Genomic DNA, 25,508 nt, shown 5'->3' with positions numbered 1-25,508 from the left:
AAAAGGTTAGTCATGGAAATTCCCAAATGTGTCCACCACGAGAAAAGGTTATTAAATAATATATAAAGAAGCACCTTCTCAAAGAAAAATTACCTATTCTGACAATGTAAATGTAAATACAAATAATTTATTATGGCTCTTATATATTGATATTGTGAAAAGAAAAAAGCCTATTCTCCTTAGTAATAACTAAGTAATACCTGCTGGTCATTGAGCCCAGTCCATAGCAGCAGCAGGTTGTTGTGGCTCAGCAGGTGAGAAGATATGAAGAGCAGATCTTCCAGGGTCTTCAGGTCAGCCAGGTGGCTTCCGGCTGCCAGGCCTCTGCAGCTGTGCTGGGCATCACTCCAGGTCAAACCTGTCCTTCTCACAGTGTAGCAGCTTGTCCCATTGGCCAACCAGTCAGGGGGACACTGAGCTAGAAATAGATATTATCACCAACTAATACAGACTGATTCCACCCAGCAAGCAGTAAGATTTACGGTGAATTATCAAGTTGTGTGGTTATGTGATTGTGTTAAAGCAAATTCGCACAATACCTGTTTCCATGCCAATGCCAAGTCTCTGCTTCAAGGTCACATTAAGGTGTGTGAGGAAAGTAGTCACGACAACTTTGGCCTTGAAGCGCGTGCCAGGCTGAATACCCTTCACTGTGTACTGAGAGTTCGCCTCTGATGAGTTAATTTTGAAAATGTGTGTGATAGTTTGTGCGCGAATGTCGTATAGGCTCAAAGTGGATAGGCTTTGTTGAGTGTGAAGTTTCCATGTCAGGAGAGCAGTAGTCGTCGTGCTGTTTACATGAAGGGAGGTCAGGGAGACTGGAACTTGACACAAATACAGGAGGGAAGGAGTAGAGACAAGATTAAGGATGTTAACATCACTAAGCATTACACCAAACTTCTAAACTGTTTGAAACACTAGTGAAGTGTGTCTGTCAGGACTGTGGCATTCAGGTTCAGTTCAAAAACACTCACTAAAGTGAAAAGTCTTAGCCTCAAGAGTAGTATCGTTTCTCCTGGCCCTTAATGTGATGTTATATCCGCGTGGGTCCTCAACCAATCGCAGTGACATTTTGCAGTCAGGGGAGCATGCTGAATGATCAATGGGCTGAACATATACCTGCAGAGACATTGTGACAATTTATTTAGTTCTCAAACTAATTATATTTGCCCTTATCCCATGTACTAGTGTTCCTACCTGATGGTTACTTGCAGTCCTGCAGGTGACGGTGTAGGTGTCTGGATCTTTAGTTGAAGGGAAGGACTGAAATACAACTTCAACCTCAACAGGTATTACACTCTGTTCACAAGTCAGCAAGACCACCTAAGGAAGAGGAAAGTAACATGCCAATTGTGTCAGAAGCCAGAAATCCCATGCACCTTAATTAAATACAATTACAATGCACCTGGGAAGATTAATAAGCATAATGGAAAACGACTATAAACTGCTTTACAGACAACTTGACGTTGTGCAGGCCTTCATCTTACCTGACATAAACTAGCAAGTAACCATAGACGCTCTGTTCCACCCATTGGAAAAGTCACTCCATCTCATCAAGCATACCTTCCAGCAGTCACTGATCCACCTGGATACACACAGTCACTTCCGAGGCAAGAAACAGCGGATCCTCGCTGTGCTCTCAGCCACTGGCTAAGGGTAAGTAAACCCAAGACAGCTGTGCGTAAATAGTGGTTGTGGAAAGTCCCAAACTATTTGGGTCGCTGACGCACAGCAGAGCGTGAAAAAGTTAACGGGTTACAACTTTTTACCTCTTCTCTTACGACATCAAATATATTTGGAAACAAATTACACCTACCGAACTATCTCTAACTCCTGGGGAAATCTCTACTTGTTTTTTACTTCAGTTTTAGGCAGAGCCAGGACTTTGAATTTAGCGCGCACTCAAAGTCAGCGTCAGCGTTCAATGGCTGTTTCCCCCAAGAAGCTAGCTCTTATGTGAGGGAGGAGACAGTCTCGCACGTGTGTGTGTGTGTGTGTGTGAGAAAGTGTGTGTATGAGAGAGAGAGAGATTGCGCTTGTATGAGTTTATCCCAATTTGTTCTAGCTCTTTGTTGGGATAAGCGCAGTTCACCATAGCAATCACGGGCACATGGCCACTCCAGAGCTGTGCTCCTGAGGAGAGGAGAGGTGGGGAGGACTGAGGATGTGGGGGCATACTGAGGGGAAGAGGAGAGGGTTAAGATATGTGGTGGGGCTTTGTGGGAAATTGAGATGTGCTCAGCTTCATGTCTCTGTATGAGCAAAAGTCAACCAGTCACAGCAGACATGCCTAAGATTTTCATAGTTTTAACCTCTAAAATAAGCATGGGCTGCAAATCGTCAAGTGCAGTGGTGAGGGTGGTTTGGCTTGGACATGGGGGTGTGATGGGAGTACCGGATCATGTGGAATGTCAGGAATGTGAAAGGGAGAAATGACTGACAGACAGTGAGCTGAGTCCACTGAGGGGTTTTGTTATGAAGGAGTGACTCCCACATAGCAATAACCTCTCAGAGGTGAAACACAAACTCATGTCAGCACTACAAATGCTGAATCAGGGTGAGCATGTGCCTGTTGTAAGGGTTTGAGAACAAAAAAAACTGTGTGAGCCTGTGTGAGAAGGACTCATTACAGGTCATGAGGACTGTCCAGCCTGTCAGCAATAATTCAGACAAAGACACTGTTAAATCTTTTATTCACCTACTTTACTTCAAAATATAGAAACTACAAAGAGAGCTAAGACCACATTTTAGAAACTCATTAAAAATTTCTAAGGAAACAAAGCATCATATAACACTTTCATTTGTACAAAGGCTAAATTTTTCTCCTATGACAAACCAAAATGCATATACAGTGTTTGAGCCCAACAGTGCATATAAAAATGCAACAACTGCTGTGTTAACAAAATATCAATTGTTAATATACAGTAGATGAGAGGCTAATGGCATCGCACCATCACTTGGAAGCACTAGAAAGCTGACTGGGTTGGCACAGCAGGTCTTAAAGAAAATAAAGACTAATGTGCAAAACTACTTGAAAACAATCCATCAGTTATTTTCAATTCATACATTCTCTTTATTTGTTATGCGTTCATAAATTTTTTCAGCCTGGATCCTGTGTTTAGTTCCATTGGCAGGAACAGTCCAGAGGCTCTTGGAAGTTGTAGTCCACGACTGTGGCATTGCGAGAACAGTACAGCGTGATGGACCGGGTTTGTAGTCCACTCTCGCGGCAGCACTTGCAGAACCGGGCGTGACTGTTGATGTTAAAGTTGAATATGGTGGCAGACGGACATTTCCCGTCACAAGAATAGACTGTTACCTGTAAGAGGAAGGAGACAGGGTGATGACAGGAGGAGGAATAAGGCAACGCATAATTGTCATTTTAAAAAAAAAGTTTATAATTTTGTATCAGAAATTCAGCCTCGTCATTTGATGCTAGCATGTCTCTCTTCCCTCACCGGTGCATTGCTCCTGCAGTCATCTTTTCTAATGGTAGTCCGAATGGCCACACGTTTGCATGTCTTACCATCCTCTTTACCTACACACATGTTCACACAGAAATAAGATGCGTACACGGAGTGACAGAAGTAACTCCAGACACACAGGACGTTCGGAGTAAATTCATATAAATCACTAACAACATAGCATTTAACATCAGAAAACATGAAGATGTGAGTCCAAACATACACAAAGAAATACACACACTGGTAAACATGCACAAACACACTTTTTGATCATTTTACCACGGAGACCTGTCACTCACACAACCCTGAAAGGCCTATTGAGCAGGGCTCTTTGTTGCCAAGCAGTAGGACCTTGCTTTGATTGACAGTTGGGTGACGCCGGGGGGGGGGCACAGTTCTCACAGTAGAGATCTGGCTCTCCTATTGGCTACTGACCTATACTTAACCTTACTTTTTAAGCCAATCAAAGCTGGTCAAAAGTATTCTGTGAAGGGCTGGAATGTATGAAAAGACTAGAAGATCTCAAGATTTTTCTGACTATATGGCTGTGTTAACAGTGGAGTTTATTTTGTCTCACAACTGGTGTGAAAGCTCTGATTTGATCAAATATTGAACATTACATATTGTCTGCTGGAGAGGTTAGATGTTGTTAATGTTATATTGTTTTGGGGGTTAAAGAGTGAGAGGAAGAAAATGAAAACACAAACCACACAAACACAAAAATAGACTTGCACCGCACACATTCACACAAAGCTTGAAGTGCAAGTGAATGAGTCACTGAGTGTCAGGATGCCAAAGAATCATTTTGAGTGGGAACAGTGCAAGGTGGTGGTACCTGTGTCACAGTTAGTACTACCAGTGGGGGTTATGGGATTAACGGTAAATGGTAAAACACCCACTCCAGAACCTGGGAGCATCGTCGGGACCGCAGCCGTCCAGTTCAAAGAACATCATAAGAACACACACATGGTTACGTTTGGTTCAGACAACACAGTTCAGCGGTACACACAAACACACAGAGGACTGAATCAGTGCAGCTGGCATGCACATGGATTTCACATCTTTTTTTGGGTCACTCCGGGCAGCCAGCCAAGGAACTCAGCCATTTGATGTACTACAAAGAGCAGCTCAGCAGGGCAAACCCTAGCCCCTGAAACATCTCGCATCCTCATTGGTGAAACGCTCACCGTGGAGCACCATGATTGGCCAAACTGCAAAGTCACTGCTAAAGCAGGCAAGCGGGCGTGGCTGCAATGCCGAATCCCCAGAGAGATAAAATGTCACCACTGCATTTTTATTGAAGGTTTAATCCACACAACTTGGAAATATCTTAAGAACAGTTCACATGTCATTTATCTTGAAAGCACAAGCGCAGGAAGTTATGTTTTGACTTAGCAAGGACTATTAAATGCTGACAGCAGGCTTATTATATTATTCTTTTTAGTTTTTCTTATTATTTCCTTAAGTTTTCCACAAAATCTTACTGTCTGAACTTCTGAATATGATGTAGTAAAAGGCCAACAACAAGCTTTAGCTCCGCCCTCTACAACAGGCCACACCCCCAACCATTCAGCCAATAAGCCCATCCACTGCCAGGCAACAAGGCGCTCACCCCCTCTGATTGATAGCTCAAAGCATTACCAGAAGCACCTAATAAATTTGAGACTCACATGTCCTGCAGCAACCGTCCACATAGCTCTGAACAACACCACCATTCTGCAAGAGAAAACAAAGTTTATGGGGAAAACCCTCCATACAACTCCAAAAAATTCCACACAAAGATATTAATAAATAGAATTAGTACACCAATCAAATGTTTATATTTTTTTTGGCAGATAAAACTTAAATTTGACTTTGTATGTCGTAAAGAGTAAGAATGACGTCAGACGAGGCAGACAAACATAAAATCTAAAGTTAAACATGCTGTTCATCTCTGACATAGTATTTTGATTTTATCACATACACTGAACAACCTGTGAGGTGGATGGATTATCTCAAAGAAGAAGTGCTCACTAACAGATTTGTGAACAATATTTGAGAGAAATAGGCCTTTTGTGTACATAGAGAAAGTCTTAGATCTTTCAGTTCAGCTCATGATAAATGGGGGCAAAAACAAAAGTTTTGTGTTTATAATTTTGTTCGGTGTATGATCAGGCCTTAGAAATTCTGATCTATGCATCCATACAAAACAGAAAAACACTAGTGACATATTACTGTAATTATTAGGCTTATGAATGTAAACAATAAATGGTTGCAAGAGTTCAGACTTAAATTCAGATATATAGTACTGACCTGAATGCACTCTGTGTCATTGAAAGGCGGACAAACCACCCCAGAGGCAAGTATCACCGCTCCCACTGCTGTTTCCATGCAGTCGTAACGTGTACAGTTCTCCACCCAGGAACTCCCTGCCTGCACACACAATCAGAATTAGTCCTGCTCAAAAAGGGGAGCACTGAGCACATATGAATGTGTTTGTTCTTACAGCGAAAAGCTCTGCTGTTCCGTTTTCGTTGGTGAAAGTGCAGGAGACATTTTTACAGGAGCCGCAGCACACCTGAGGGTCCGTGGACGTTACATACACCTGGTGCTAAAAATATGACACGAAAGGTAAGTGCATAAATGCAACAGCTGAAGAGATGAAATCAGTCAAATGCTTCTCACAATGTCTATGTGATCTATCAAAATGTGTTAAATGTGTTGGATACATACTGGTCCACATTTTTGGGAGCAGTTGACAGAGGTAATTTCCATGGCGTAGAAGCCAGAGTCTGGATCTTTGTGATGCAGACAGTGGACAGTGTAACACAGAGCTCCTTCAAGATACTGAACCAGAGATTGGCCTGGGCCCAGCACTGTAACCCCTTGGAACAGACACACCTCTGCCTTTTCTACACACACACACACACACATACACACATAACCATAGAAAAAATAAAACTATACTGTAAGTAACTCATAAATGCTGTAGATATAATTAAATGTCTACGTCTTGTCTATTGTCACACTAGTGTCAGGTGTGAGCTTTCATGCTTGCGTTACACATACGGCATGTATGCTGAGGACAGCCACAGTTAGTGCTTCCATCTGGAACCTCGACCAGCACCTCCCCCTGAGAGAAATCAGAGTGCTGACTTAACTGATATTGCTCATTTTTTCCTGATTATACAGTGACTTGTGATGCAGCTTTTTGCTGACTTACCATCTGACATATGGGGAGAGAGCTGTCCTCACATTGGCATTCTGGGAATGACAGGGAGCAAGTTAAAGAGATAGGTAGCGTGAAGTTTATGAAACTATGTGACAGGCATAATAACTTGTGAGATTATTCTAATCATCAACTCAACACACACCAGAAACAAATAGGATGTGTGTGTGTGTTAGTGTGAGTAAGTGTGTGTGTTTTTGAGTGTGTACCGCAGTGGTGCTGTGGGCAGCAATGCCCAGGGACATTAGTTTGAACCAAAGAGAGACCAGGTGCACAGCTCACAGGTGACTCAGGGCAGACGTTGACATCACACACTGCAACACATGGGAGAAAGTACAAACATGACTTTGATCGAGATCTTTGATCACAGATACAGATACAAAAATACACATGCACACACTCCTTACCACAGTGGTACTGTGGACAGCAGCTGTTAGTGGTGTTTAGATCCACAGCCAAAATTTCTCCATGTGAACAAGTTGGAATGGGTTCAAGGCATGACTCACACACTGCTCAGACAGAAAACACAAACAACAAATTCAGTTGTGTTGCCGTAATTGATGGAGGCGTCAAAAATAGAGACACAGTAGATGGCCAACCACAAACCAAAAGGCTTTCATTTTCAGTTGTAGACTGACCTGTGAACCACAATTAAAACTTACCACACAGGTATGAGTAGCAGCAGGATCTAGCCCCCCTGACCTCCACTAGGAACTGATCTTCCCTGCAGTTGGGGGCAGACACAGGAGGGCATGCCATGGGATCACACTCTGAGAAAGACCAGTCACAGCAAAGGGCTCAGTGAAAAGTTCAGGACAAGTATCACATTAAACAAGGATGACATGTCTAAAAACTTTGCAGGGAAGAGTTGAGAAATGAAAGTTTGTTGTCACCACATCTGTACTCTGGGCAGCAGGACAGAGCGCTGTAACCAATCACTAGCCTGTTCCCATTATCACAAGGTGGAGCTTCACTGTCACAGATGGTCATGTTGCACTCTGACAATTAGTGAAGGAGCAAAAAGACAAGGGGAGGAAAGATCATTCAGTGGGTCTTATGTTCACTTAAATCTTAAGCATTTTGGTCTCTGAAATTAAAAGTATTTGGGCTATTTGGTTAGATACAGAATTAGTGAGCCATCATCAGCAAAATAATATTACTATAAAGGGTGAGACTTAAAGGCAGAATAAAAGGAAAAGATTAAACCATCATCTTCTAGTTTGGATGAGATGCTTTGTTTGGCAAAGAACAACTTAACTTTTAAACTCACCACAGATCTTCTTTGGGCAGCAGGCTCCTTCTTCCAGCACATCCAGTACATACTCTCCATCCCTCTCACACAGCGGTGTAGGGACAGAGTTGCAGTCTGGCTCAACAGCCACCACAGTGCCATTCTCCATGCACTTGTAGAGACAGCAGCTGCGAGCAGAGCCATTCCACACCTCGCCCGGGGCCCGGGGGTTACCCTCATTATCTGTGCACACTGGATAAATCAGAGCCAAGTAAATACACTGATGATACAGCTGGATGTGAGTCAAGGAGTAACATGAAACACTGTCCAAAATGTATTCAGAGATGACAGTCCAGCTTTCATCCTAAAGACATGTAATTACTCACCACAGCGATCTTCAGTTACACAGTAAGGGGAGTCAGCGCGGTGCAGGATGGTTCCACTGCGGCACACACACTCCTCTCTGATGAAGGAGCAGGTGGTCTCCTCGTAGTACTCTCGGTTCAGACAGGTGCGGCTGGCGCAGGTGCTCACGCATGGCTGATACTCCTTACCAGGGGGACACCGCAATGCTACAGAATGACAGGCGCTTAGCAGTGCATGAGCAAATGAGAAACACGAGTGAATACATCTGCGTACGTGTGTGTCATGTCTTTGCCTGTGTTTCCTTACGGCAGAAGTTGTGTCGTCTCCAGCTGATGCACACCTGATGTGTGTAGCAGACTGCCACGTACGCCGCCAGAAAGTCACACTGGTGATCCTTGTAGTGCAAGTCCCCTGCCCACATGATGTCGCAGAACTGCTCCGGAGGGACCTGCAAAAACACAACCAGGCCTAAGTCATGCAGGGATTCAACTAATGGTTATTTTAACTCATTGATTAATCTGTTGTACTAAATCCTCATATTTGAGGATGGAAGCTGGAGCCAGAGTATGTTTGGCATTTGAAATGACTCAAATGATCATTGACTTATCTGTGTAGTATTGCAGTCATGGCAAAGCAACTAAACAGATACTTTACAATGAATCTTGTAAAATGCTGTGTACCTTGCTGTGGCATGGCATGAAGGTTCTCTGGCGGAGCATGGAGAGGCAGGTGGAGCAGTCCCCCGTGGTGCAGTTGTCTCCGACCCTGCGTGTGTGTTCGGTTTCATCTGTGGTGGGGACTCTCCAAGCCTGCAGGAAGAGCGTCATGTCTCCCACCTCTCTGACTACTGTGCCATTGGGCAGCTTCAGGTCATCCTCTGGGTTCCCATCACAACAACCTGGCATAATGGGTGGGCCGATGTTGGTGTTAAGTGTGTTTGAGTTATATTTCTGCATTGTCAGTGAGCAAAATAAACGTGGAGTGAGATAATGTGTATGTGTGTGTGTAAGATCTTTATTAAACCAAATGGCTAACAACATCTCAAATTGTCATATCCCATAATGACTCAAGTCAAAGCTGCTGTTTACACACTAACCTTTAGGTGCTGATAGCTGGCACTTCGATAAATTAGGCTGGTGCTGTTGCAGTCAAAGCTGGTGGTGTGTGTGTGTGTGTGTATGTGTTTGTGTGGACTCACCACACAGGCCTCGAGTGGGCACAGATGCGTTATAAGGAGTAATGTACTGCAGCACCATGATGCCGGTGCTGTGATACCACTGTATGCTAACGCCGCCGGGTGTGTGGATCAGGTACATGCTGCCTGTGTCTTCCACATAAAGAGAATGACGGGAGAATGGAAGTCTGGCAGGTCTGTAGTTTACTGTCACCTAGACACACGTGGACACAGGCACACAAGAACCACATTATTTGAGTAGGACAAGTTGAACTCTTGTTAGCAAAGCAGGCAAAGAGATTCACCTTGCGATCCAGTCGGTTGATAATGATTCTGAATGAGGAGGTAGTAATGTTCAGCTTCTTAAAACACAGGCCGGATGTTCCACCTGTAGGACTCTGTGAGGAGAGAGAAATTAGAAAATGTAAAGATCCATGATAGTATATATTGATTAACAGCTTTTTATTATGATGCAAAAATAATTGCAGGGAATGGTAGGGAGGAGAAAAGACTGTACTCACAGTTCGTCTGATGGAGTTTACACTCTACAAACAAGACAAAATCGTTTTCAGATGTCTTATGATACAGTTCATATTTCATTCTTTCATTCTCTGTCTGTTACCTGGCTAGTCGGACATTTTTCCACAGTGCCAATAATTGTTTCTCTGGGCAGATTAACCAGGATGTATGAGCCGTTGTCATACAAGGCCACGTTGTTGCCATCAAATGTGATAACACGCAGGTCTGACATCATAGTGCAGCGACCTGGCAAAGGAAAATTGTTTCAATAAGATCAAACACAGATCATCGCAACAGACGATGGATTGAAAGCTCTAGGCCTGCCCATTACTGAATCAGGGGAGCATCAGATTTATTACATAAACAAGCAAACATACAGGGGCACTGCCACTGTGGACAGCAGGGATCTGTGTTGATAAGGATGGGCAGGCCCAGCAGACTGCACCGGGGCGGGGTGGTGTTGTAGCGACAGTGTAGAGAGGAGTTGTGAAGCAGCAGCTCTCCATTGAAACAGATGAGCTCAGCACACTCATTGATACGGTAGGAGTATGGAGGCTGTGGAGAAAAAGACAAAAATGTTGTTTTACAAAGCATGCGTTAAGCACAGTTGTCAATAAAATGGATCATGGCTGAATTTCATTTAGCTACTTTGGTTTCAAGGTCCTGGCATTGTGCATGCCGACTCAGTGTCACACTGTCATGGCTGACTGGAATAGAACGGAGCCATTGTATCATCGTGTTCATCATTCATGTTATTAGCATCACCTACTATGATAAGTCAAAATGTCTGCTGTGAAAACATCTGTAGATACTGAAATAAACACTTGAAACTACTGTAAGTAAATCTGTTCATGTAAGTAATTAATTACATAGTAAACCTAGCATAACTGTCCTAATTTATCAAGTTCAATACTCACCATTTTCTTCAATGTGTTTGTGGCTGTGTACTGAATTTTAACTACAACAGCAACACTTACTGTGCAGGTTGTATTGGGCAAGAGGAAAGGATGGGTGGTTGATGGTCCCTCTGTTGTAAGTGGGGTGTCAGGGCTTGTGACTATTTCTGTGGTTACTGGCTCAGTAGTGGGCTCAGTAGTTATAGGAAGTGTTTCTGTGGTTGCCACAACTGTTGAGATGTCTGATGGGGAGGTGGTCGCTATTGCAATGGTTGTATCCGCTGGCGTAGGTTGAGGAGTGGACATGGTTTCTGTGGTGGTCACAGGGCCAGAAGTTGTGGAGGTGGGGGCAGTAGTGGTGGGCGGTGGCTTTGAAGTGGGGGAAGTTAGAAGAGGTGCGGTGGAAGTTCCTGGGGATGTTGCAGATGGCGTTGATGGCGTGGTAACGGTGGTGGAGGTAGGAGTGGAGGGGGGGATGGTGGAAGAAAGAGTAGGAGGGGATGGAGGAGAAGAAGTCGAGGAGACTGTGGTAGCCTCAGTGGATACAATGGAGGGAGCTGCTGTGGTGACCGTTGCAGTGACCCCTGTGGTTACCGTAGTTTGACTTGGAGTCATTTCAGTCGTGCTGAGAGTGGTTGTCTCTGGCGCAGTTGAGTGAGTGAGAGTGGTAGAAACAATAGTGGTGGGAGGAGCAGGAGGAGTTGTAGGTGGAGACGGAGTGAGCAGAGTGGTGACACGCTCAGTTGCAGATGTTGTGCTGGGAGTAGTGGGAGTTGTAGTGGTGGTTGTGGGCCTGACTGTAGTGGTGGAGGTAGTTGTTGCTCTGGTGGTGGCAGTGGTGGTTCTAGTGGTTGTGGTAGTAGTGGTGGTTGTGGTTGTAGGCCTTGTGGTAGTAGTAGTAGTCGTAGTGGTTGTTGTGGTTGTAGTTGAAGTTGTTGGTGGTACTGTAGTTGTTCTGTTGGACCGCGTCACATATGCAAAGGGTGTCGGAGTCGGGGGAAGGGACACACCTAGTAGAGGGGATTACTGTCAGGAGTACATATTTTTTGCTGATTTAAGAAACATAATAAATAAACAAACACATAATAAATACTATATGTATTGCATGAGAAAACCATTACTTCTTAATGGCATTTTAAAGACAAAACAATCATTCGTGGAACTCACAGTCCTCTGTGTAGACACATCTTCTAGTGACTTCATCAAGGACCATGCTCTTGGGACAACGTGGGAAGCAGCCCTCGACACTGAAACATACAGAAACTATTTCAGCACCTAAGCATAGATTATGTTATTTGTATGAAAGCTTTGAATGAGCCAAGCCTCTTACGGAGGCAGGAACTGGCAGCGTGTGGCATCTGGATCACTGCACGTGTGAACGCAAGGGCTCGCACAAGCTTTGTAGCGCCACTCACACATCATACGGTAAGGTATCACGAAACTGCTCTCTGCCAGAGGAGAAGAAAAACACCTAATTAGGTTTTTGTGTGTATGGAAATGCATGTGTATCTGTGTTGGGTTGGCATGCGTTTCTGACCCTCCAGTGTGAAGCTGCTGCTGGCTTTGAAGCCCTCCGAGGTTTCATATCGCTGAGCTCGTGCAGCAGTGCGTGTCAGTGTCAGAAACATTCCAGGTTGGCCGACAAGCTCAAACGAGGTGTGACCTGGCAGAAGCAGCCCCTGGTGCTGGATAAAGGTTGCCCTGCGACTAAACTCCGCCCCCCGACTCCAGCGCTCCATCTGTAGACGGCTGCGCCCTGACACGACAAGATAATAGTTTGGCCTCTCTGCAGACTCCAGTGATACCACAGGGACACCTGGGAAAATATGGGAATAGGAGTTAATTTAAAACAAAAAACAATAAAAAGAGTGGTAGTGTGTATCATGTAAATGTGGATGCTCACGTGACGTTCTGTCCTTCTGCAAGCCTGCTGTGATCATGAAGTTGAACAGTAGGCCTGGGGCAGGCAACTGCCCTGGTCTCTCTCTCACCAGAGGAAACACTGAACTGCTGGTGCGATTCACTCCAAACATGGTGTCCTTATAAACAGCACTCACCAAGGAAAATGGGCCATCGCCTAGCTCTGTGGGGAAGTGAGAGAAAGAGAGAGGAAATAGCGTGGTGACAAGCGAGCAGAGATTTGGAGCTCTCTGAAAACAACAACCCTCACTCATACATACCTTGGTTATAGTATTCACAATCAAAGGCTGAAAGAGAGCAAGACAGTTCAGAAGTTATAAAGTATTTCAGTAGCTCTGAGGTGATATGTAACTGAGATGAAAAATAGCAGAATGTTGGCTGACGCAAAGAGAGGCAAACAGGGGTCACATCCCTGCTATGAGCATTTGTGTCCGTGTGTGTACTCACGACAGACAGAGGGCGATCTCCAGTGTATTGTGACCCCCTGCTGACAGCATTTGTGTGCATATGCAGCGATGGACGTGCAGAGACACTCACAGTCTCCCCCACGGTTACAATTGCAAGTGTCTGTCAGGCAGTTCCTATAGAACCAGGCCACATCCACCTGAAGGGTACGCACAACATGTATACATGGTCAAACACACACACACACACACACACACACACACACACACACATACAAACAATCATAAAGTAAACCAGGCCAAATCTTGCTGGGGGAAACATAGGGGAGGTCTTGTTTAGAGGGTGAGTCGTTTTCAATAATTCAGACAGGGAAGGAGTGATGAGATATCAGGACAAAGGAATGTGGGTCAACCTCTGGTGCAGAAAGGATCAGATGAGCTCTATGACAGACAGGCATAATGCATCAGCAATGAGTTGGTCTTCTCCAAAGGCGAGGTTGACTGGGACTGGGAGTTTTTGATACTGGCTACTGTAACATGCATAAACAGCATGCTTCATCACAGCAACATTTTAATCAGTATTACTTCTATTTTAGATGCGAGTAGCACAAAATAGAAATAATACTGATTGGGTAGTGTGCTGCATCCTGACTGCAATTAAATACATTCATGTTACTAGAAAAGACTTTCGGGAGTAATAATCTTATTTTTATATTGGTTTTGAACAATCCCAAAATAAGTGCGCAGTATCATGCAAGTTAACTTAATCATATTTAATCCTCAATTCAAATTATATTTTAAACAGCAATAGATACTGTGTATATCACTTTTACACCAGCATTTGTCAACCGCCAATAAAAAACAAGTACCAACAACAAGTACAAGTAACAAGTACCATTTGTGTTTTTTCTCAAGAAAGTTGAGCTTTAGAAGTGGAAAAGTACAGGGCTGGATTCTATCTGACTTCCAAGGACGGGTGTCTTCTCTCTAATTAGGAGAAACTCCTAATGGAGAAAACTCAGTTAAGTCACTAAAATAGGGATGTCTGACTAACTTCACTTGTGTTATTAAATCTTACTTACCTTACCTCTGTTTTTAAAAGAACTGAACAGCTAGAGTGAATATAGTCGTCACTTTTTTTTTCTGAATGCTGGAGGAAAAACTCTGTGTCATCTAACCATGACCTTATAGATTCAAGCTTCAAAGCAACTACTACTTTTTGGATTTATTCACTTATGGGAAACTGTTTTTATACAATCTCCCAGGAAAAGAAAATACAAGGCCATGTTTTTCTTAATGTGCCTACTATTAACAAAATCTTAATGCTATGGATCACAGCGCCATATAACACTCCTATGTATAAGTCATGGACATTTTGTTTTTGGACCCATGGAAAATATTTTGGCACACTTTGGTACATAAATAATATATATGAGGAACACACTAGTAAAAAAGCTTGGGAGAGACTTTCTGAAAGTGTACACATCTAGGCTGACTGGATGTCTTGCACTTAAACTACTCTCTAAAAAGGACATGACACATTAGCAGGGATTGGTCTCTGGGCTAAAGCATAAAAACTGAATGTAAAGAAACCAGGATTCACTTACTCTATGTTACTTCTTTAACAAGGTGAAAATAAACAATGTTTTCATGTGCAATGCAAGTAATGCTCAAACCAGTGCCATAACAGCTCTTACTTAAAGGTGGTTTATGTGATTCTGGAGAAATACAATACCATGACAAATGCCATGATACAGAACAACCAACAACACAGCTAGTAAATAGCGTTAGCTAGGTTGTGGGTTAGCAAACTGTTGCTAAACTGACAAAAATTAGACCATGGACCCGCATTTTAAGAGTTTCTCACAGGGGCCCCATATGACAGGATTTTGCTTTTAGATGCTGCCTACATACAAACTACTCAGGGTTTGTGATATTGACAAAAAATTATATCTCAATATTTTCTGGGATTTTGTTGATAATGATGAGGACAGTGGATATTTTATTTAGTTTGTAAAAGTCTTAATATTGTACTAGCTCGCTCGATTAATTGTTGCTTACTAATCTAGACATTAATGGAAACAGGTCTTATTTATTTACTTAAAACTGAAGCATTCAAGTAAAACAATAAAAACATTGAAATTACCAGCGCAAATATTACTGACATCAAACAGTGCAAGTATTAGTAAACCATTTCATCTGTCACTGTAGCCGTGTGGTCTGTCGTAGCTGTTGTCGTAATAGCTTTGATAAAAACGTAGTTTGTTTTTGTGCTGCTACCTTGGCTGGTCTAGGTCTGTCGTGGACAGCTGACTTCCAAAGCTTTTCATATTCTTGATATTCTGTGCGGTAGTTAGTTTGAGGTCTTTAAAGTCAACCAATTTTCAACATGGTTTACAGACTGATATCTTTTCAGCAACATTGGCCTTTTCAAAGCTAAACCACCTGAGTGAGGTTAATCCATGTCTAGCAATTCAATCTAATGACGTAGATTGTGAAGCTGGTGGTGTCTGTGTTTTCTCTCCTGGTGCTGTTTGTTCACTCATTTTTAACTTCAGTCATGCATTTATAGCAGATATTGCTTGTTTTACTCTAGCACAGTTGAGCTGCATGCATGACGCATTGAATGCATGGACAGGGTGTTTTTGATCGTATTTTGCAAATGAGTGATGTAGCCTACTTGATAATGTCTGCTCACACGTTGTTAAAACAACAATTAAGATATTATTGTAGACGATACATATCGCACACCCTTAAATACTAATACACACTACAATAGTCAAACATTCTGCCATTGTCATTGTTACTTTAGGATGTAATTATAGTTTCTGGGGACCCATTGGGATCCCCTCAAGGACTACTATAGCTAACATCCCAACAACAGTTTATATTGGTGAACTAGAAAGTAAGCTGAATGTCTGCAAGTAATTTAACGTTTGCTGATACCCAAATCATGGCTGGAATGGCTGGAATAGTGTTGTATGGGTTGGTCCGAGCCACTTTATTTGTTTTCCATTTACAGAGCCAGGGCTATATACAAACACCAGATTTATGATTTTTTTTTAGTGCACACACACTGAATGGGCAGCTACCAGACCATGAGGAGATGTTCAGGGGTTATGTCCATATATATCTTCACTGAAAGTTTTTTGCATGTTGTTAAGAAAGTCAAATAAATTAACTAGGTGTTTTGGCTCCACACATGTACATGGCTCCATCTGCTGGCCACATACAGAAATACTATGCTGTAATAAAACATTTAGGTGTGTGCCAGTGTGCGATGTCCAGTGTGTGTGTGTAATCGTGCATGTGTTTAGCCTTGCATCTGGTGTGGTATTTGGTATTTATCTCTGAGGAACAGTGTATTCGCTGGAATCAGTTAGGAGTTGTTCCCATAACCCCTTAGCAACCCCTACTCCCCTGTTGCAAGAAAGATAACCTTTCTACGGCTACATTCACTGTGTACGGATGTTTGTGTGTGTGTGTGTGTGTGTGAATGTGTATATATCAGTTCAATGGCACTCACCACATTGTGACAGGGTGCAAAGACATCACTGTAGAGGAGAGCACACTCCCTCTTGGCGTACGGCTGTCTGCCTAAGTCCCCTTCACACGGTCGCTCAACTACATAGTCACTTTCACACTAAAACACACAAAACACACACACAGAAGGTGATTGAGTGTCTGATTACTCTTAAATATCACAGCGGGCTCGAGGGAGACAAGCACACATTAATTACAGGAGCAACAGGAGAGTTAGAGCGGATTGAAAGAGTGAGTGAGTGGCAAACAAAGACAGAGAGAGGAAAGAGCGTAAAGGGAGAACAATGGAGGAGGGGAGCTGAGCTGACTCATACCTGTCCCAGGGCCCAGCTATCTCCAAAGGTCTGTGCATTATTGACCTCCATGTGGCTGGAGGTGGTCATGTCGTTCACTGTCACACTGTCAAAATTTCCACATAGCCCACTGAGTAGGCCCTAGAGGAATAAAAGCAGAATTCCTTTCAGAAGAACAGTCGTAATATCTCTGAGGACAATAAAAACTCTACTCCTAGTCCAGACCTTCCACTGAGGTCCAGCTCTGATGTGTACAGTTGTCTTGCGGTCCCAGAGAATGGTCAGGTCCTGATTAGAGAAGTGGACCACAGTGTAGTAGCCTGCCTTCCATAGCTCAAACTCTGACCCTCGCCCTACGACAGTAGACGGGCTCTAAGGCAGGACAAACAAAGTAGATTGGTATTAGCAGGAATCACTGTAGTTTTTATTGATCTATTTAATTTTTATATTTTGTAGGGGAAAAGAGACAAAGATACATAGCTTGATTGGTAAAGAGAGAGCATGACTGTGTGTATAGTCCATACAGGGTTGCCTGAGTTGTCAGTGAAGTAGATCTTGGTAAGTCCCACGTGAATGACCAGCATTTTCATGCACACAATGCCGCTCTCATAGCAGTCCTTGTTTTGGGCAACAATGGACACCTCGGTTTCTCCTGCACTCTGGTGAGAGGAGGAGACAAAATATTACTGTCACGAGGGAAAAAAGTTTCATCAGCTCCTCTCATCGCTGTTTTTATTTGTTTGTTCACAATTGCCCCTTTACTGTAGCCACAGCAGACTGAAATGCAAGAAATGAATGTCACACAGCAGATTCAAACTTGGAATTTGATTCTACCTGTTCAGGAAACAGCGTTATTCTGGGGACATGAGAGGTGACAAGAAGAGGAAGCAACTCTAGGCTATTAAGACACAGCTCTGACCTGCTTCCCCATTGTTTCCAGGTCTGCGCAGAGGCTGGCAGTCTGTGGGGTCTGAATTGGAATGTCTGTTCTGCTAATTCTAATTCTATATCCCTGGGAGCGCAGGAGGCCTGGGGTTTGAAGTGAACACTGGTCTCTTTGTGTCACTACAGCTTTGCACAACGTCTGCTAGCATTACCACGGTGCAAACCCACCAGCACACACACAAATGCACACCTTAATCTGCTCTAATTAAAAAACACTCTCTCTTCCAACATTAGAAATGAGCTTGGATCTTCTTTCCCAGATCCAAATCAGTCTTGGCCAGGAAATATGGAGGATGCTCCTCCTTAGCCCTTGAACACATCCCATCTCCTACACACACTTCCCTGACACAGTAAAGCACAAGCAGCACTCTGACGCCACCTAATTAGTACTTCAGTGCCCAAACTGAATCCATAAACATGTCAAGTCAGTTCCGTAATTTTACCCCGATATATGCACAAGTAACACTCAAATGTGCACACCAAAAAGTATTTACGTATATAGATCCACACACACAGAATCTACTCACTTTAATCAGGTAGACCTGACAGTCAGAGTAGTAGTCATACTCAAGGCCATCGAAGGTGTGGTAGTGTCTGTCGCTGTAGACAGTACACACAGCTGGACATGGTGAGTAGCTACAGTTAAAATAGCCACGGTGACACACACTGAGGAGACGGACAGATGGACGCACATGAGAACAGTAAAGAGAGAACAGAGGAGGAAAAAAGTGCTGTTACTACTACAGTTTGTTAGAAATTACTTCAAATCATACATGGAAAATTGCACGTAGTAAATGCAGTAAAACATTCATTTGTAAATAACATCATTGAATCACTGCTCAGTCTGGTGTTTCTCTATCTATGTGAATATACAAATGGAGAGTACAGTAAAGGTGTATACCATTTGTAGCATGATGTTTCCACAATTTCTCCAGGCAGGTATTCAAGGCCCAGCCACGCACAGGGGCAGTTCTCTGGATAGTAACACTCCCCATGGTGCAGCACCAGCCTTCATACATAAAACATAACTCCAGTAGGGGGTACAGAATATGTAAACACCTTAAAGTAATTTAAAGTAAATTACCCAGTTCTGGGATTTAAACCTATATGATGATATGAAGGTTTGTAATTCGCAACGGACAAAAGCATACACTACTGTAAATGTCAGTCTTACTTGAATAAATATACTTTTAGACTATACCTTGCAAGACTATGCCTGTGGTTTTTCCCATTAATAACAGATGGCTACTGACTAACACTCTTTCATCACAATATGAAAACTGATTTTGCTAATACATTACAGTTAATATTTTGCTTCCTCAAGTTAAGTTGTTGTAGGGACTGTGCTCTCTCTAATGAGCACTGATCTCAAGTATTCTTTATAGAATCTGGTAGATTTCTATACCATACTGAAATGAACAGAGAGAAGTGACTCCCTGGAAGATGTAAAGGAAATTATAGTATATTTTGCCAAGAGGACTGGAAAAATTACTTTCACTGTCTTTTAAAACACACAAATACAAAACAATATTGGAAGGCAGCAGATGGTTATTTTACCCAGGAGGGCAGACACAGCCAGGGATGCATGGCGTGCTGGGAGGACAGGTAAGGTTCAACATCAGGTTACGGCAGGTTGGTGCACAGGCCACACCTCCTCTCTGCTCGGTGCAGCTGTGGTACACTTTCCCCTCTGGACACTCCCCGACCTCTACGCTATCTGGCTCTGCAATGCACACACACACACACACACACACACACACACACACACACACACACACTCAAGAAAATCAATGCCCTAGTCACGTTAAAAATCAACCGCAACAGCCAGTCATGGGAAACAAGCTACAAGCACAGACATAAGGCTCTTGATTTCAGCAAGAGGGACACAGCCTGAAACGGCACTTTGTTGTTGGAGCGAACGAGAACAGGAACTGAAAGGAGGGGGGAGTGCGGCGGGATTACCTTTTTCCTCTGGCACACACTCCATCTCCCCATTTCTGCACAGGCTGGTGGAAGAGACAGGAAGAGAGAGAAAAAGGGGTGAGTGTTAGGGGAAAGAGAGTAATGTTATCAAACAGAAGGTTGGATTAAGTGCTCTACATCTCATTTGACAATCACTCAAGCTTTTATTGCTTTCTCAAATGTATCAAGACAGTGTGTGTAAGGATGTTACACTGTGTGCAGTTAGGAGAGCAGCCAAAGTGAGTGTTCACTTTTCAGAGCAGGTCAACGCCAGCTGTGACTTACCAGGGGCCAGAGGCGCTGAAGGTCACCTCACCTGGCTGTGACACACCTCCCATGGAGTAACAGTGACACTGAGACCTGAGGAGAAACTCCTGACATTATTTAAATTAACCTAATAATGATATTGCTTTCTGTGTTTGTGTGTCTGCTCGTGTGTGTGTGCTTCAGCCAAATAGCAATTGATGACCATCATTAGGGTGATATATGGGTGATATATGAGGCGGTGAAGTCTTACAGTTGCACACAGCGCTGGCGCACATCGTCATAATAACTGCCATCTGGACAGCCACACCCCTCGGCACAGTCGTCAGGGTTACACATCTCTGTGCTAGACAGAGCACGACAGGACCGCCCACAAGACGACACACAAGAGTGGTACAGCATGCCTCCAAGACACACCACTCCTGTACACACACACAATTACATCGCCATGTGATGACCAATAAGGTTTTTCTGATGTTAGGAGAAAACTAATGAGAAAACACTCATAACCTTAAATTACAGTGAGAGAATCAGATTCATTGAAATGCTTTCGTAACGCAGTTCTGAAACAAAAGCAAATATAGTAAATATAGCACAGTTTTAATCTGTGACCAATTTGGGTCATAAATTTAAAAGTATTTTAAACACAACAAAGTATCTGCAAAAGCCAAACACTCACCACATTCAGAGACTTGTGATCTGAAATTAATGTTGACTCCATGTTTGGAGCAGAGGTAGGCGTAGTGAGCCAGTGCTGTGCACAAACAGCTGCTACCACAACGACAGGCCTGGTAGCGGCACTGCTGCTGGAAGATGTTCGGACTGATGTAGCCATGACACGGGGCAAACACATTCCCCAAAAGCACCTCACACTGGGATGCATAGAATACTAGAACACACACATACACACACACACACACACACACACATACAACTCTGTTTAATACATTTAAACAAACTAAGATGCCCTGCAACTAAAACTTCACAGTGCCACCCAGGAATCAATACTATTTAGGATGTCAGGATGTACAGCGCTGGATTGTAAGCAACATGAAGTTTATGCTCCTTATGTGAGGCCTTCTGGTACTTGATGTCATCCCTCACCCTTCACCCTTTCTAGTATCCTAATACAAATTAGGGTAAAAATTACAAGTACATCCAAACTAATAAAAAGAAAAAAAGATGAAGCCAATATTACCATTGTGCTGGTTCATTTCACATGGGTCCACGATGGGCAGGTTGACTGGAGCGACACAAGCAGATGAAACCTTCCAAGCATTGGCATGAAGCTGAGGAGTACCTTCTATCATACCTGCTGGAGACCTACACACACACACACACACACACACACACACAAACACACAAACATAGTCAGGTAATGTGACATACTCAACCTTGATCAATAGGTGGGAAGCACTTGCTCACAGGAAGTCATCTCGTAGATTTCCGTTGAAGGTTCCACAAAGGCCCAGCGTCTGTCCACGCCACTGGCTGTGTAGCTGCAGGTAGACCCGCCCCCCTCGACCATCATAGTCCAGCCTCAGACCAATACCTGCCTTCAGCTGTGTAAACACAGGGGTCAGCTTTCGCACCTCCACTGCATCTATACATCCAGAAACAAACATCAAAACCCATGATCCAAGATAAAATACCTATAAAAATAATTTTTATTACAGCGTAAAAATAATTATTTCAGTGTGATCTGTCTGCATTTGATATATAACATGAACCTGTGGTGTATGAAAAGGCTTTTGTGATTCTTACCATCAACATAGGGCAAGACAGGCGCCGGGTAAACACCAATAATCACCTCCCCCTCTCTCGTCAAAGTGATCTGACGACTCACGTCTTCATCCAACACCACTGTCACTGATTGAATACACACCTGCTGCTGTAGACACACATGCCATACAGAAGGATTGTTTAAGTCTATAAATAAAAGATACTACAGGGTGAGTGTGTGTACGCAAGTAATCATACACGCTTACCTCTGCACAGGTAGTATACTGCAGCGTAACGGAGAATCTGCTGCTGCTGCGGGTCTTTGCCAGGACATACTGACACGCCCCCGGCTGGAGAAACATCCTACCGTCAAATGTCGTCACAAACACATCCCCTACCACCGAACACTCAGCTAAGAAGAGAGAAGAGGTATGGTAATGAATCTGAATTCTCAGCTTCCCCTTCAATAACTAACTTTTCTAAAAGCGTAAACTCACCTGTGCAGTTGTTCTCAGTACAGTTCCACACTCCTCCCATGCACACACTAAAATACAACATGCAGTAGGTTAACAGCATGTTGGCAAAGCTACAGCATACGCTCTCCGGTGATTACATGTCCACACTCACCAAACACTACATCCTTGTTGAAGCACATGTCCTTGTACATATGATGTACCATGGTAAACACATGGACACTGAGAAACAGCGATACATGTTCCATTTTGTAGGATTAGACCTGTGGGAAAGAGGATTGCAAAGTTTAGAGGTCCATCAACTAAACATGATTTAACAGAAATTAGGAAAATAATGAAATACCATCAGGGCAGTAGCAGCCGTCCAGACAATGTAGGTTGGTTCCCAGACACTCTTTCTCAAATGTACAGGTGGGTGGACAGCAACTTATACAATCTCTATAGACAAAGTTCTCCTCACAGCCATCATCTACATACAAACACACACAGCTGAGTTTCATGCAAAGGCAGATGATCAGGCAGATGTCAGCATGGACTAAATGTACACGATTAGTGTATCTCACGTATGAAACAAACTGTTTTCTCTGAGATTGTGGAGCTGCAGTGGTTACTTACTACAAGAAGGGAAGCTGTCTCTCCACTCTCTTACTGGATATCCAACATGTGAGCAGGCTCGGGTGTACTCAACCAAGACTCGACAAAACGTTTCCTCGTCATCAGATCTGAAAAAAATACCCCTCTATGAAATGAATTTGGGAAACAATTTATTTTATTTGGAGAAGCTCTACAACTGAAACCCTATTCTTTAGCTACAGTAGGGTTGGAAGGCAGGTTTATTATGTAACTGGGCTTACACTAAGCACAGAGAAAAGAGGGTGAAGAAAAAATTAAATATATCAATAATCAATGCTGTTGTGTTTTGACTTACACACAGAGATCAGACACACAGCTGGCCACAAAGGGGTTTGGGTCAATGTTTTCATGACACGACAGAAATGGGAAGAAGAGAAGTGCACTGCATTTCTCTATGGCATCCTGCACACATTCACAATAAATACAGCACAGTATGAGAATAATGCACATAATATCATTACAGTAATTTAACACACAAGGATCATTCTGGCTCTTTCAGAGATGTTAGTTTTTCAGACTTTAATATAATGTACTGTGGTGGGCCTAATTTGCCTTATTACATTGCATCCTTTGCAGTGACACTGCAGTGTCATTGTTCAGCCCATGTGTATGCTAATGGTAATAATTGAAGTAAAAAGAATATTTCTGTGATTCTTACATCCATGTCTGACTCAGACTGGCAGGGCCCATTGAAGTCGAGATCTACTGCGGGACAGGCTCTCTCATGAGGCAGGTCCACTGCCCAGCTGTTAGCAAAGAGTGCAGGCTCATCTGTCCGAATTCCTAAAACACACAGTCACCACACATACAGTGCAGTATGTATGTACACCCAGGCCACAAGCCATAAGAACCAGATAAAAAAATGCATAGTTAAGCACGTACACAGGGTAATTCAAACATTCGATTTCTATATTGTCATTAAACGCATTTACACAAAACATAAAATCTGAAAAATAAAATAAATTGGGCATTAACAGGAAATCTGATTAAAACTATGTGTATAAATGCAAATGTGTACATAGCAGCTTTATAGCCAGAGCCTTTCGACTTGTTTACTCTCTTTCTCTATGTTCATCCTCTGCTGCAGGACAGCTCTCTGCTCAAACAAGTTGGGAACAGCAGCTCATATTACTGGTCATCTGAGGAAGGATTCTTGCTCCTTCCAGCCATTCAAACCCAAACTATCAGTTCTCTGCTGTCCTTCCAATCTGGTCTCTCCAGGCCCAACTGTTGTTATAATTGGCCAGAATCAGTGTTGAGTGTATAATAATAATAATTGAGGTGAGTGGGTGCTGAGAGAAGAGAAAAGAGGATGAAGGGCCGGTCAGGCCGGTCTTACCACGGGCAGTGGTGAGGTCATCGCCAGCAAGGTGGTTGAAGTTCCCACACAGGCCACAGGGGGCCCCCTGGTGCTCCTCGCTCATCTTCAGGTAGACTCCCGAGCCTCCGTCCCAGGCCAAAGAGAAGCCAAACACACTTTTCACCAGCAGGTAATCGGCCAGTCGCTCAATGAACACACCGCCTACAGTCTGAGGCAGATTTAACCTGACATTACAGAGACAGATGCATCAAGAGAGTGACAGACAAAGTGAGCTCTTTGAAAATCATACTAATTATGTTCTACTGTGACTTTACAGTGGATGGGGCAGAGAATAACTGATTTGCCAGAGTTCTGTTCTTACAGTTTTGTAGCAAGATGTTTTTATTGAAATCTATCTGTCTTTTTCTCTCTACATCTTTGCAGAACAAACAAACACACACACACACACACACACACACACACACACACACACACACCACACACACACACCACACACACACACACACACACACACACACACACACACACACACACACATACACACACACACCTGCGGCCTCCCTGGTGGACCTGATATCCAGAGATATGGATCTCCTCCTCATTTGGGAAGAACAGACTGAGCGCTCTTGGGCATGAATACACACTCCCATCACACACTCTGCTGTTGTGGATCTAAGAAGACAAGAAAAACGATGGAAGAGAATAAAAGAAAGGGGACATTTATTAACAAGGATTAGCATTCTGAAAACCACAGTCACATGTCTGGTAATGATGCTGCCACCAGCAACCACATTTACTTACGCTATAATTATCAAACAATGTATGACAGAAGATGCAAGAAATAGACAGAGTAAGAAATATCTTCATTTTAAAGTAACTAACAATTTTACAAAACTTTTTTTTGCATTATTTGTCAGTTTAAAGGATAAGGCTGGTGATATCCTATATTTTTGTTACTGTCAACAAATGGCATGAAATATTTAAAACCAACAATATTAAATCTGTCTCTTAAAACTTCATGACTTCCCCAGCCTGTCAGTGGCTCTCAGCCCAAAGTCGTTTGTTTCTATTGATGAAGAAGTCTTTACAGACACCAATATATAGTTAAATTTTTCTTAAAACAACTGGATAGTTAAAAAACATGACTCAAATGGGAAGAAATATCGCATT

At 43.1% G+C, this 25,508-nt stretch overlaps 1 protein-coding gene across 3 annotated transcripts in view; it reads right to left on the bottom strand.

The window, feature by feature from the left end:
- Positions 1-2,676: 2,676 nt before the first annotated feature.
- otogl (otogelin-like) overlaps positions 2,677-25,508 on the bottom strand; it is a 26,504-nt gene continuing 3,672 nt past the window's right edge. Inside the window, exons 7-58 of one of the 3 annotated variants that reach the window (XM_046037456.1) lie at positions 24,889-25,010; positions 24,357-24,562; positions 23,676-23,800; positions 23,313-23,419; positions 23,000-23,106; positions 22,728-22,853; positions 22,539-22,647; positions 22,409-22,455; positions 22,178-22,323; positions 21,954-22,080; positions 21,615-21,792; positions 21,388-21,512; positions 20,869-21,078; positions 20,443-20,611; positions 20,211-20,285; positions 19,926-19,969; positions 19,521-19,686; positions 18,865-18,972; positions 18,491-18,629; positions 17,543-17,677; positions 17,244-17,390; positions 17,040-17,159; positions 16,709-16,825; positions 13,226-13,382; positions 13,039-13,065; positions 12,762-12,941; positions 12,396-12,674; positions 12,189-12,306; positions 12,026-12,105; positions 10,940-11,868; positions 10,340-10,517; positions 10,066-10,208; positions 9,965-9,988; positions 9,749-9,841; positions 9,468-9,657; positions 8,950-9,167; positions 8,576-8,717; positions 8,290-8,475; positions 7,943-8,155; positions 7,566-7,670; positions 7,335-7,442; positions 7,080-7,181; positions 6,882-6,986; positions 6,667-6,707; positions 6,513-6,576; positions 6,177-6,355; positions 5,950-6,054; positions 5,757-5,876; positions 5,135-5,180; positions 4,300-4,371; positions 3,459-3,538; positions 2,677-3,319 (exon numbers count right to left, since the gene is read on the bottom strand). In XM_046037456.1, coding sequence (XP_045893412.1) covers positions 3,119-3,319; positions 3,459-3,538; positions 4,300-4,371; positions 5,135-5,180; positions 5,757-5,876; positions 5,950-6,054; positions 6,177-6,355; positions 6,513-6,576; positions 6,667-6,707; positions 6,882-6,986; positions 7,080-7,181; positions 7,335-7,442; positions 7,566-7,670; positions 7,943-8,155; positions 8,290-8,475; positions 8,576-8,717; positions 8,950-9,167; positions 9,468-9,657; positions 9,749-9,841; positions 9,965-9,988; positions 10,066-10,208; positions 10,340-10,517; positions 10,940-11,868; positions 12,026-12,105; positions 12,189-12,306; positions 12,396-12,674; positions 12,762-12,941; positions 13,039-13,065; positions 13,226-13,382; positions 16,709-16,825; positions 17,040-17,159; positions 17,244-17,390; positions 17,543-17,677; positions 18,491-18,629; positions 18,865-18,972; positions 19,521-19,686; positions 19,926-19,969; positions 20,211-20,285; positions 20,443-20,611; positions 20,869-21,078; positions 21,388-21,512; positions 21,615-21,792; positions 21,954-22,080; positions 22,178-22,323; positions 22,409-22,455; positions 22,539-22,647; positions 22,728-22,853; positions 23,000-23,106; positions 23,313-23,419; positions 23,676-23,800; positions 24,357-24,562; positions 24,889-25,010 — 7,440 coding nt within the window. In that variant the 3' untranslated portion in view covers positions 2,677-3,118. The remainder of the gene's footprint in view (positions 3,320-3,458; positions 3,539-4,299; positions 4,372-5,134; positions 5,181-5,756; positions 5,877-5,949; positions 6,055-6,176; positions 6,356-6,512; positions 6,577-6,666; positions 6,708-6,881; positions 6,987-7,079; positions 7,182-7,334; positions 7,443-7,565; positions 7,671-7,942; positions 8,156-8,289; positions 8,476-8,575; positions 8,718-8,949; positions 9,168-9,467; positions 9,658-9,748; positions 9,842-9,964; positions 9,989-10,065; positions 10,209-10,339; positions 10,518-10,939; positions 11,869-12,025; positions 12,106-12,188; positions 12,307-12,395; positions 12,675-12,761; positions 12,942-13,038; positions 13,066-13,225; positions 13,383-16,708; positions 16,826-17,039; positions 17,160-17,243; positions 17,391-17,542; positions 17,678-18,490; positions 18,630-18,864; positions 18,973-19,520; positions 19,687-19,925; positions 19,970-20,210; positions 20,286-20,442; positions 20,612-20,868; positions 21,079-21,387; positions 21,513-21,614; positions 21,793-21,953; positions 22,081-22,177; positions 22,324-22,408; positions 22,456-22,538; positions 22,648-22,727; positions 22,854-22,999; positions 23,107-23,312; positions 23,420-23,675; positions 23,801-24,356; positions 24,563-24,888; positions 25,011-25,508) is intronic. The other 2 variants (XM_046037457.1, XM_046037458.1) reach the window with 2 other exon arrangements.

Source organism: Micropterus dolomieu, linkage group LG22, assembly GCF_021292245.1.
Source record: "Micropterus dolomieu isolate WLL.071019.BEF.003 ecotype Adirondacks linkage group LG22, ASM2129224v1, whole genome shotgun sequence".
Taxonomy (NCBI): domain Eukaryota; kingdom Metazoa; phylum Chordata; class Actinopteri; order Centrarchiformes; family Centrarchidae; genus Micropterus; species Micropterus dolomieu.
The sequence above is the reverse complement of the archived record's forward strand: the minus strand, read 5'-3'. Positions and strand labels throughout refer to the sequence as shown.